Source organism: Benincasa hispida, chromosome 5, assembly GCF_027475165.1.
Source record: "Benincasa hispida cultivar pf3 chromosome 5, pf3_genome.v1.1, whole genome shotgun sequence".
Lineage (NCBI taxonomy): Eukaryota > Viridiplantae > Streptophyta > Magnoliopsida > Cucurbitales > Cucurbitaceae > Benincasa > Benincasa hispida.
In genome coordinates this window covers 60,979,700-60,991,513 of record NC_143482.1, presented here as the reverse complement: position 1 = coordinate 60,991,513, position 11,814 = coordinate 60,979,700, and the positions used below count along the sequence as shown (strand labels likewise).

Genomic DNA, 11,814 nt, shown 5'->3' with positions numbered 1-11,814 from the left:
CTTTTTAGTCTTTAAGTTTTGATTGATATGTACCTTTTATCCCTGAATTTTAAAAATGGCTTATAAGAATGTATATATTTGGTCCTTTAAATTTCAAAATGTACCTTTTTAGTCCCTATATACTTTTAAATATGTTTAAAAGGACCTTAAATTATTTTTTTTGTTGGATTTTTAAAAAATAATTATATGATATTTAAAATTAGAAAAAATAGTTTAAGAGAGGAGATGATTTTAAAAATATTCTTCTTAGTTATTTAAATAATTAAAAAAAATTAGTGCAAATATCAGTTTATACCCCGATTGTATCAATTTAGACCTTAAACTAAGAATTGTATCAATTTAAACCCTGAACTTTGGGGTTTATATCAATTTAAACCCTGAACTTTGGGGTTTATATCAATTTAAACCCTGAACTTTGGGGTTTATATCAATTTAAATCATAAACTTTTATAAGTGTATCAATTTCAACTCTAAACTTTCATAAATATATAAATTTAAACTCTGAACATTTATAAGTGTATCCAAATAAAACATAATTGAAGGCTTAAGTTGATACAATTATGAAAGTTCTAGGTTTAAATTGACACGTAAAAGTTTAGGGTTTAAATTGATATAAACTTCAAAGCTGAAAGTTTAAAGGGATACAATTATTAGTTTATGGTTTAAATTGATACAACACCTAAAGTTTGAGCATATAAATTGATATTTGTCCAAAATATTATTTGAGAGACTTTTAAACCTATTTTTTAAATTTCGATGACTAAAAATGTATATTTTAAAAATTCAAGTACCAAATTGATAAACTCTTATAATCTTATGAATTAAGAAAAGTATATATTTTTTTTAAATTTAGAGATCAAATACATATATTATGAATTTAAAAAAAAAAATCGGAGACTAAAATGGCAATTTCCCTTAAATAAAAATTGTGACGATTGGTGATCATAAGAAAAAAAAAAATAATAATAAAAAGGGGGGAAAAATCCACTATATAAAGGAATCCGTCGTTTCTCTTCCTCATTCTTCACTCTTTGAATCTTCTGAATCGTCGCTTGTTAATTAGGGTGTTCTCCATATTCCCCAAATCGGAAACAACCCACCGATCAATTCTCTCACCACAATGTCGTTGTCGAAGAAGATCGTCCTCAGGAGTTCCGACGGAGAAACCTTCGACGTCGACGAAATCGTCGCCGTCGAGTCTCAGACCATCAAGCACATGATCGAGGATGATTGTGCCGACACTGTTATCCCCTTACCTAATGTCACCAGTGGCATTCTTTCTAAGGTAATTGAGTACTGTAAGAAGCATGTTGAGATCGATGATAAAGATTCTAAAGCCGTTGAGGATACTCTCAAAACCTGGGACGCTGACTTTGTCAAGGTTGATCAGAATACCCTCTTTGATCTCATCTTGGTGAGTTTCCTTTTTCCTACTCTCTCTGTGTTTTTGTGCGGTTATTTTGGAATTAATGGATTTTTTTATTTTTAGCAAATTTACTTTTTTTTTTCTTGTTGCTCTGTTTTCTTCTCTTTATAATTTGGGGATTTTGGATTACTTGTGGCATGTAATTTGTAGATACTTATTCCTTCTACAATTTGGCTTTGTCTCTTGGTGATTTCTAGGATGGTCGGAGATATCCTCTGAATGATCTTGCTTCCTTGTTTTAGAAAGAACCGTGGAATTGAAGATTACTCTGAATTATTGAATACGGCCCGTTTGGTTAACCATCTTGTTTTTTGTTTTTGGTTTTTAAAAATTAATCCCATTTCCTTTCAAATTCTCGCATTTGCATCTTGGGTTGAATTCTCATCCAAATTCTAAAAACAGAACAATTTTTTTTAGTTTTTAGTTTTTTCAAAATTTGATTTGGTTTTTGAAGGCTTAATTTTCATAAACTAAAAACTAAAACCGAAATGATTCCCGAACAGATGTTTCTTTGGTATGATATGTTTGGTTGTTTATTCTAATATGATTTAGGCCAAACTCCAAAGCCTTTTGCAATGTTTTACTGGATCAAGCAACAATCATCAAATTTTCAAGACGAGTGAAAGTTGCGTAACCCCATTAAAGTCCTCCCCTCAAAATTTTAGTTATTAGGAGTAGCAAACGATGCTTCTGTCAAAAGTGGAAGTCCTTAGTTACAAGTATATGCAAGTGGATCATATCAAGTTGGTTCTTTAATGATGTCCTCCCTGAATGCTTAGTCTGGCTATTCAATTTGAGGATTTTTTAAAAAAGTTATTGTTCTAAGTGGCTTGGAGTTTCTGAGGGCTCTTCTCCTCGGGACCATCGAGTTCGTGGGCTTTTATTCATTGTGTTTGGTTTTTGTCTTTGTTTGTGCGGCTGTGGGGTCGTGAGCTCTTCTTAGCAATTCAATTACCTTTGGAAAAAAGTACCGATTTATTCTGCTGCAACACAACTCATATTTGTTGCATATGGGCCTTTTGATTGCTGGTTGTGGATGATAATAATGGTTGTGTTGTTGGTACCCCAATTTCAGGCTGCTAACTATCTGAACATCAAGAGCCTTTTGGATCTGACATGCCAAACTGTGGCCGACATGATCAAAGGAAAGACTCCAGAGGAAATTCGAAAGACATTCAACATCAAGAACGATTTTACTCCAGAGGAGGAAGAGGAGGTTCGTAGGGAGAATCAATGGGCCTTCGAGTAATAATAGATTTTATCTAATTGGTTCCTTAGTAATAATGTCTATAAATGTTAGGTTGGAAGTTGGGTTCTTTTCTTTTCATTTTGTGGGATGCTTTATAAATTATATATTTATCTCTTGTTATTGAAGGTTAATATCTAATTTTTGTGGAATTCTCTAACTTTTCCTTCTTATGGCCAATTTCTCCTCCTTTTTTAAGTACTGTTATTAATTAATTTATTTTGTAATATTAATATATTGTATAATATATATATATTTTTAATTTAACAAAATAATTGAGTTTTAGCTATTATTAATTAATCATATTGTATTTAATATACTTTTTAAAGATACAATTTCGTATTTTGGATACAAGTTTTCACATAATACATAAACAATTTTTGGAGAGTAAATTTAGATGGTAGATTTGAATCGCCTATCATACAAGTTCATTAAAAACTTATCACTGTGTTAAAAGGAGAAATAGTCCAAATTGAACTATGGTCAATGTATTCTGTAGTGATTGTATATAGAAAAGGGTGTTCATATATTTTATTTGCCAATCTGGATTATGTACATTTTCATGTTTTATTCATATTTTGAATTTCAAATTTTAAAATCATAATTATATTTTAAATAAAGATAAAGATGTTTAAAAATATTAAATAGAGATTGGAGGTTCAATTCTCTGCATGTTTAATGGAGTATATTTAAAATATGTAATGTATTATAAATCATATAATATTTCATAATAATAATTATACAAATTTTTCAACATAAAGCATATTCATAAATAAATTAATAATAGTTTGTAGTCGTCTAATCGACCTAATATTTAGTCAACAACTCCAACTAGATTTATAAATAATATATCAAACATATTTAAAACAATCTTTAAATTATAATTTAATTTCTTGCTAATCATGGTTTAAAATTTAAATCCTAAATTTCGAGATTTCGATGGCCTCAAAAATTTAATTGGGGAATTTTTCTTTTTTCCTCCAATTTCGATAAAATTTTGAGAAAATTTTGAAATTTCAAGAATACTTAGATTCCCCCATTTCAACCAATTTTTGAGATTTCAAGAAAAATTCGATTTTTTTTTTTAAATTGAAACTTAGTTTAAGTTTTTTAATTTTATGATCCTAGTCACACAATTCTATAGCTTCACATGCCAATGTCAATTTCGATCAAGGATTAAGCCTTTTTAAATGTTGTTTTTTCTAATTTTCATTTTTTTCTCAATTTTTAGCTTTATTTTCTACCAAAAACCTTCATTTCTAAAGAAATTGAATTTGAAAAAACCACAAAAAGTAACATATATTTATTTTTTACCTTATTCAAACTTTTTAGTTAAATTTTCACACAATTCCACTTCAAAATTGAATTTATGTGAATTTTGTTCTTTTTCTATCTAAAACTTTCGTAACTTTCGCATCATTTCACTTCAAAATATTCCTAAAATTTATATTATTTTGTAATTGTTTTCCATTTCATTTTTAAATTTCTACTCTCACATCAACATTCACACAAAACATTTATAATAAACATCTAAATATTATCTTACTTTATAGAATTGTGATTAAAAATGGTCAATTATTGTCATTGAACCATAATCAAGATTTTATTAACTCATTATAACAATTTCCATTCATCCCCATCATTTTTCCTGAAATTTTCAATAATATCGATATTTTCAATCAAAACCTCAATATTTATATGGAAATCAATATTTGGAATGTTATGACTAACAAACATACATATGGAAACATAAAATACAAACCTAAGAGGTTGTTTGGGATGCTGAGATGATATAGGATATGGAGAGTTCTAATATCTGACAAGTTTTGATCGAGTATGATCGAATTTGATAATGAATCTCCAAACACTGAAATGATATAGAAGGTGAGGATATACAATCTCTTGTTGGGTTCCATACAGTCCCTAAGATTTTTGTTGTTTTGGAGGAAAAGGAGCCATGGGCAATGGGGTCTTTTCATTTCTATGAAAAAGAAAAATAATCATATTATATGATTTACAAATTTTCCCAACAAAATGCTAAAGTAGGCAGCATTATCCTAAAGGAAAAACAAATGATGACACTCCTCTCATCTCCTCCTCTTTGCACTTCACAGCCTCCTTCTTCTTCATCATCATCTTCCGCCATTTCTAGGCTTTCATTCTTCTCTTCAAACTCTTTCACTTGCCTTAGAACTCAATCCTCCGTTCCTTCAACCTCCTCTTGCTTTCTCAATCGTCAACCCATTAGAATCTCAAATGTTTTCACCAACCAACAACAAACCATCACACTTCACAAATCTAAGTTTAGGGTTTCTGAAGGTACTGCCGAGGATGAGTTATGGGCTGCTGCTTCTCTCCGCATTCGCACTTTCAATCACTTCCCCCCCGATTCCTTTGGCATCGATGTGAGTTGTCTAAATTTTATGTTGTAAGTTTATCCGCAAATAAATCAATTTATTCAACTGTTTGGGGGAACTTGAAAGTTTAATTCTTGAAACCAAATTCTCATTTCGGTATTCTATTTTAGGTTAAATTATCAAAAATACCCATAAACTATGAGTTTGGTTTCAATTATACCCTGTTTTTCCTTCAAGAAACCCTTGAAGGCTTTTGCCCTTAAATTCATGGATGAAAAAGTTTGTTTATGTTTATGTGTTGTTTAAATGAACAAATCTAAACACATATGTGAAGTGGTTTTGGGGCTTGGGTTTAAGGAGTAGGACGAGAACAAACTATGATTCACAAATGCACGTGTCTTTATGATTAATACTTTTTTTTTATGTATATGTTTAGATACTTACTTTTTTGTCAATGAATTTAACCACAAAAGCCTACAAGTGTTGTTTTGAAACAAACATCAAACTTCTAGAGCTAAGGTGAAACTATTGAAAATTAGGGGTATAAAAATATATTGATCTTGTTGCATTTTTGTCATTTTTAATGTTTTGGGAAGTGGCAACTAATACGATTTCCTGAAGTCTCAATTTAATTTTTAGTTACCATTGCTTTGTAAATTCTCGAATTACAAGTATCATTCACTTTGAATGTACATTTGCATACTTCTATCTTTGAATGGTAGAGTGGATCCAGTATTATTAGGTACATTTATCTTTGAATGGAAAGAGTTGAGGATTACACATTGAAAAAGTGAAGACATTTCACAATTCTTATTAGATCCTTGGGTTACTCCTCCCCTTACTAATTGGTTTAGAAATGGAACTACATGTTTATCTATCTTGCAATTTATAAGATACATGTGGGATCTTGTGGTTGATTTAGAAATGGAACTACATGTTTATCTATCTTGTAATTTATAAGATACATGTGGAATCTTGTGGTAGAAAAGCAAATGGAATTGCAAATAAAGAAAGATAAAGATGTAAAAATGAACCTTTAGGCCTTCCTACCTAAAGCTTCCATTTCTAATCTCTCGTGATTAAGAATTCACTTTGGATGTATGATTTTTCTTGCTCTCTGTATGTGATACTGATGTCCTTCCTTTTTTGTCAAGTTCTATTAGGATCATAAGAAGTACTTGGCTGAGCATGAATTTGAAGCAATGAAAGAACGTTCTGCTGGAAAAAGGGTTGGGTTTAAAAGAGTATCTTGCATAAATGCTACTCTTCCATTATCAGAAATATCAACCTTAGCTGAAGATTTATGTTCAACATGTAAGGTCTGTTTATTTCTTTATTGTTTCAATATGAATATGGTATGTTATGGACTACGTTCCTACATTAACTTTGAACCTAAGTTTCAATCTTTTCAGATGGTTATGATATTTGAAGGATAGGAAATTTGTTAAAATACAAAACCATAAATTCTCACGTTTTAATATATGAAAAACGATGTGTGGGTTGACGAAAAATTGAAGAGGCTGTTTAAAGAAACTAGGACTTTCCATGAAAAAGTGAATGTTGATATTGCAGGAAAAGCAAAGCTCGTGCATTAATGAGGCTGCCTCACCTCATATGAGGTGAGTTGCCTCTGTTGCACTTGGTGTGTTAAAACAGTGTATGCATTTGTCATTTGCAACAATGTTATTTGATAATGTTATGCATACCGAGGTTTTGGGGAAAAAAGAATCTTATACCTGACAAAATGATGTAGGCTTACCAAAAGCATATTCAAAAGATGGGGGAAGAACCAACCATATTCTGGCTATTTTCCCCTCATTATGAAAATATAGGTTGTTTTAGTGCAAAAAAGTTAGAATGTGACTGTAATGTGATAGGCCTCCGATTACGAAAGTGAGGAAAGTGAGTTAGTGAAGGGGGAATTACGAATATAGGTGGGCCTAAAGTTTGTGTTAGTTAGAATGGGCTGTATGGTTGGTTACTATGAAGCACAGATACTCCATTTTTGACCGAGTATTGAAAGGTATCGTTTATTATCACTCAAAGAAACAGTACAATATCGTCTACAATCATAGTCCTCGATCTCAAATGATTGATCCCTCTCCTACTTCTCGCTTTCGAGAAGTTTACTCTCAGACTTCCCTACCTTTCTCCTACGCTGCTCCCACAATATAAACCTCACTCCTCCCCTCAACCCTTGTGGACCCCACTCTCAACTCCTTTCAATACAACTAACTCTAACCCATGGTCCCCCACAAACACATCCTAGCGCTCTCTTATTCTTTCTAACGTATGTATGTACAACTGGGAGCCTAACAAGTATCCATGTTAGACGTGTTTCCGACATGCAAATCTCCATGTCCTATTTTTATTTATTTAATTTTTTAATTTAAGACACATTTGTCCTGGTTGTGCCTGGGAAAATCTTTTCAAGAGAAAATGGTCCAACTTTAGAGCCGAAATCAATTATATGTTAAACTAAGATTTTTTTTTTTTTTAAAAAAAAAAAAAAGAAAAAAGGAAAGCCCTTTTTTTTAACCAAAGATAAACTGAAGTTAGAAACCTAAACGTTTCATCTCTTATAATTGTTGATTAACTTGACATTTTATGCTTTTTTTAGTGGTGTGACATTTAGTACTTTATGTTAAATTTTTATATATCCTTAAAAAAATAATAAAAAAGAGCGCGTAATGTGTCTGTAACTTGTTTTTTTTAAAAAAAAAATTAGCATCATGTCTGTGTCCGTTTCCGTGTCCGTATCTATGCTTCTTAGGTTGGTTATATAGATGGCTGGTTGTCTGGGGAGGGTATCCTTTTGCTTCATTTTGGTATTCTCTGTGAGAATTAGGAGAGGTAGGAAGCTCTCTAATCTTTCTCGTTACCTTGCTATCTGATAGTAGATAAAATTGTTACACTGGCCTATCAGAATGCTCTGGCCATGTTTTTTCCTTTCTTGCTGCTGTTGGTTTTGAGTTGAACCAGTTTATGCAACCTTATAGGTCTACTCCTTGAGCTTAGACTGTATTAGTCCTACAAAGTTGTACTTTATTCTGATCTACAATTTTACGTTCATTTTCAATTTTAGTTTTCTGATGGTAGAGAAGACAGAGTTGTAGTTGGGTCACTTGACCTTAATCAATGTGTAAGGCTTCCAGACGAAATAACAGGAATGAAACCTGAGGTAATCGACTAATTTCTTTATTTTTTTTAATATTTTAGATTCTGTTTTGCATTCTTCTGATCATAAATCATGAACATGTCTCATTATTATTTATAAACATCAGAGTTACACTTTGGCTCATCTATGTTCAACCTGGAAAATATGGTTCTAAATTGGCTATCAGCTTGTTAAGCTAGAACAAGTATTTAATAGCTCTTGATTTTTGAGATCTGAATTTGAAAGTCAACATGAGTTTTCCATGATTCTGTTAATTGAAAAAGTATAGTATTGTTCAAGTGAGAAAAATATGAAAGAATATACAGCCACACAAAAAACCAAGCTTACAAAAATCCTACTAAGTAAAGGAGAACAACCAAGTAAAATGTTGACGAAAGAGTAATTACAAAAAAGATCTTCAAAATCGATACCCAGAGGAGTACATGTCCAAATATCACTAGTGTCCTTCTCCACACCTTTAAAAACTCACCCCAAAAGTTCCATAACACGAAAAATGACCGTTCTTTTTGAAAGAGGATGAAGGAGGAACTATGTGATCAAACTACTGACATCCATTTAGTAATCGCTTAAAGTTCTTTGACACAATAGGAACTAGAGAAACCAACTGGCTTTACCATGTTGGGAACAGTATAATTTGTTATACTGATGAACTGGTTGTTATGTAAGTTACTGTCTGTGCAACATCCATGGAAGGTTGCTATTGAAATTAGAATAAAGGAAACCTCTCCATGAAGAAATATATAATAGTGATTTCAACTGATCTGATCCTTGTATAATGACCCATATTTAAAATATCAATGTTGGTAAAAATATCAATAAACGTCGATGTAGATTGAGATTTTTGTTGCTTATTTTTAGGTATCATAATGGAAATATCGATTTGCCCCATGTATCAATATTGAATCCGTAGACATGTGGAAACATTAATAGAAATATCGAGATTGATATCCAAAATATATTTGTCCATCAGGGAATTGGGGCTGATTTCGCAAGGGCATACCTGAGTAATGTATGTGTTGCCAAGGAACTGCAAAGGAATGGGTTGGGTTATGCACTTGTCGCCAAGGCAAAAACAATTGCACAAGATTGGGGTAATTATAACAATCTTTTCAGACTTATGTTTTCCTTTATGATTATTTGTATGGCTTATACTTTAGAATTTGATGTCACTATCACTGATTACAAGTTTAGCCTTTAAAATTTTCAAGTTTAAGTTTATGTCTATTAGGTTCTTAAATCTTCAAGTATCTAATTAGTTTCTAAACTTTCAATTTATTTTTAATAGGCCCATAAACTTTAAATTTTATAATTCGTTGGTCTTTGTTACATTTATTTTTTAAAAGAAAATTGATAATTAACCACCATGGGTTGGCCTAGTGGTAAAAAAGGGGACAGTCTCAATAAATGGCTAAGAGATCAAGAGTTCAATTCATGGTGATCACCTACCTAGAAACTAATTACACTTACGTGTGCAAGCCGTGATCATGAACTTAATTTTCTGGAAATTGAGAGTCCATGAATCTCTATTCAACGCTTTTGAAAGTTTATAAACCAAATAGACAAACAAATTCGAGAATTTAGGGACTAAACCTATAATTTAACCTCTTTTCCATTAGACGGTTGAATTTTATTTACGATACAAGTAAATGGATATAATTAGTGGTTCAATGTTTTGTGCTATGTTATAGGGATAAGCGATCTGTACGTTCATGTAGCTTTCGACAATGAAGCTGGAAAGAAGCTTTATATGAAGAGTGGTTTTGTTTATGAAAGCGATGAACCAAGTTGGCAAGCCAGGTTCCTTGATCGTCCTCGTAGGATTCTCTTCTGGACTCCTCTCTCTCAATTTCTTCTTTGATATTTCTACTTACACTTTTCTCTTCTTTTTTTAAGTTTCTAATTTACTAAAATTATATTCATTGTAAAATTTTATGAATATGGAGCCCATGCCCATTTTCGAAATTTAATATTAAGTTTAATTACAAGTTTAGTCTTAAAATTGGATCTTCAAATTTACCATGACTGTAGAAATTAGATTTCCACAAGATAAAAATTGAACTCTCAAACTTGGAGTTTTTGTACGGATAACCCAAATTAAGAGGGGAAAATAAGATTTGCCACGCTTTTTTAAAATTAGGGTTTTATTACCTTTTGCTAACGTCAACATCGGGTGAAATTATCAAAATGAAACTCTCGCGCACATGCGAAATATCTCAATTTTGCTCTCCTTTGTCTTGCTCTCCTCTTTCTTTGCTCTCACCAAATGCTCTCATCTCCTCATTTTTCTCAAAATCACTTCCGTGTAAATCAAGTGTCAATCTCTCTCTACTTAAACTTGATTTATGGTTATTTGAAAACTTAGGTTGATTTATCTATTTCAAACTCACGGTTAACTCCGTATAATTTAGAACTCAAATTTGACGGAACTCAAATTTGATATGGAATTATTGGACAATATTTTTTTTTGTCTGAATTTGATCAATTATAAATATAATTGATATGTTATTATCCTCCATTAACTTAGTACATACAAATTTAAAAATTTATAAACCTAGACAAAAGCATTTGAGAGTATTTATTAGACAACAATTTAAAATTTAGAAATAAGGGCACAAATATAGATTTATTTTATACGTCTATTCATTAGCACATGAAAAGAATTATCAACGGAAATGGAATAACATTACCCAAAACTCGTGTCATATAATATTTGTTATATCGCTGAACTCAAATACATATATATACACGCCCAGATCTCAATATATATATTTTGCAAGTCAAATCAGGCTCAAATCTTTCATCACGTGTAAACTGTAAATGAACTAAAAATAATGTTATTATTAATTAGAACAAAAATCAATTTATATCGTTAAATTTTGTATTATTTTCAAATATAGGAAAATGAGTTAAAATATTTATAAATAATAGTAAAATATCACAGACAGACTATAATATTTTGTGATTATGTGTAAATACTTTTAACATTTTTGTCATTTAAAATAATTTTTCCTCAACTTTGGAGTTCAATTAATTTAACTTTTTGTGAATTGGTTTAAATTCTTCATTGGTTATTTAAGTAATTTTGAGCTTATTTTAAATATTCATAACATTTTGAAATTGATTTCATTTAAAATAAGCTCAAAATTACTTAAATAACATTATTATTCTTTATGAATTCCTGCTAAGTAACACGAAAAATCATAAGATCATTCTTTATAAATTAGAGAAATAAAATTGACAAGAAAATGAAACCCCACAATTTCATGAAACATCACTATTGCTTGTTTGATTTCAACGCTTCTCTCTAATTTATATCAATTCTTATATTTTAAGAAATCTTGATCCAAATATCTTTGGAAATTGTTGTTTTTTTATCTTATTTTTTTTCAAATTTTAGTTTTGTTCTTTGAATAAATATTATTTTTTGCCTTTCAAAGTTAATTTTTATTGAATTTGATAAATAATAATAGTAACGGAGTAAAGTACACTTTCGATCTCTAAGATTTGATATTTGTATCAAATTAGTCCTAATTTTTAAAATTGAATAATGAGTGACCTATTTGGATTTACTTGAGAAAAAATGTTATAAAAAGAGTTATTTTTATTT

The 11,814-nt window shown here is 30.5% G+C and overlaps 2 protein-coding genes across 2 annotated transcripts; both read left to right on the top strand.

The window, feature by feature from the left end:
• The first annotated feature begins 928 nt into the window (after window positions 1–928).
• Window positions 929–2,832, top strand: LOC150036302 (SKP1-like protein 1B). Its single transcript, XM_090314240.1, has 2 exons — window positions 929–1,414; window positions 2,502–2,832. Exons 1-2 carry the CDS (start codon window positions 1,121–1,123, stop codon window positions 2,673–2,675), a joined length of 468 nt encoding a protein of 155 aa, XP_090170366.1. The 5' UTR covers window positions 929–1,120; the 3' UTR covers window positions 2,676–2,832.
• Window positions 2,833–4,679: 1,847 nt separating this feature from the next.
• On the top strand, window positions 4,680–10,206 carry LOC120077049 (Acyl-CoA N-acyltransferases (NAT) superfamily protein). Its single transcript, XM_039030888.2, has 5 exons — window positions 4,680–5,077; window positions 6,193–6,348; window positions 8,115–8,210; window positions 9,178–9,298; window positions 9,896–10,206. The coding sequence occupies exons 1-5, from the start codon at window positions 4,682–4,684 to the stop codon at window positions 10,063–10,065; spliced, it is 939 nt and encodes a 312-aa protein (XP_038886816.2). The 5' UTR covers window positions 4,680–4,681; the 3' UTR covers window positions 10,066–10,206.
• Window positions 10,207–11,814: the final 1,608 nt, after the last annotated feature.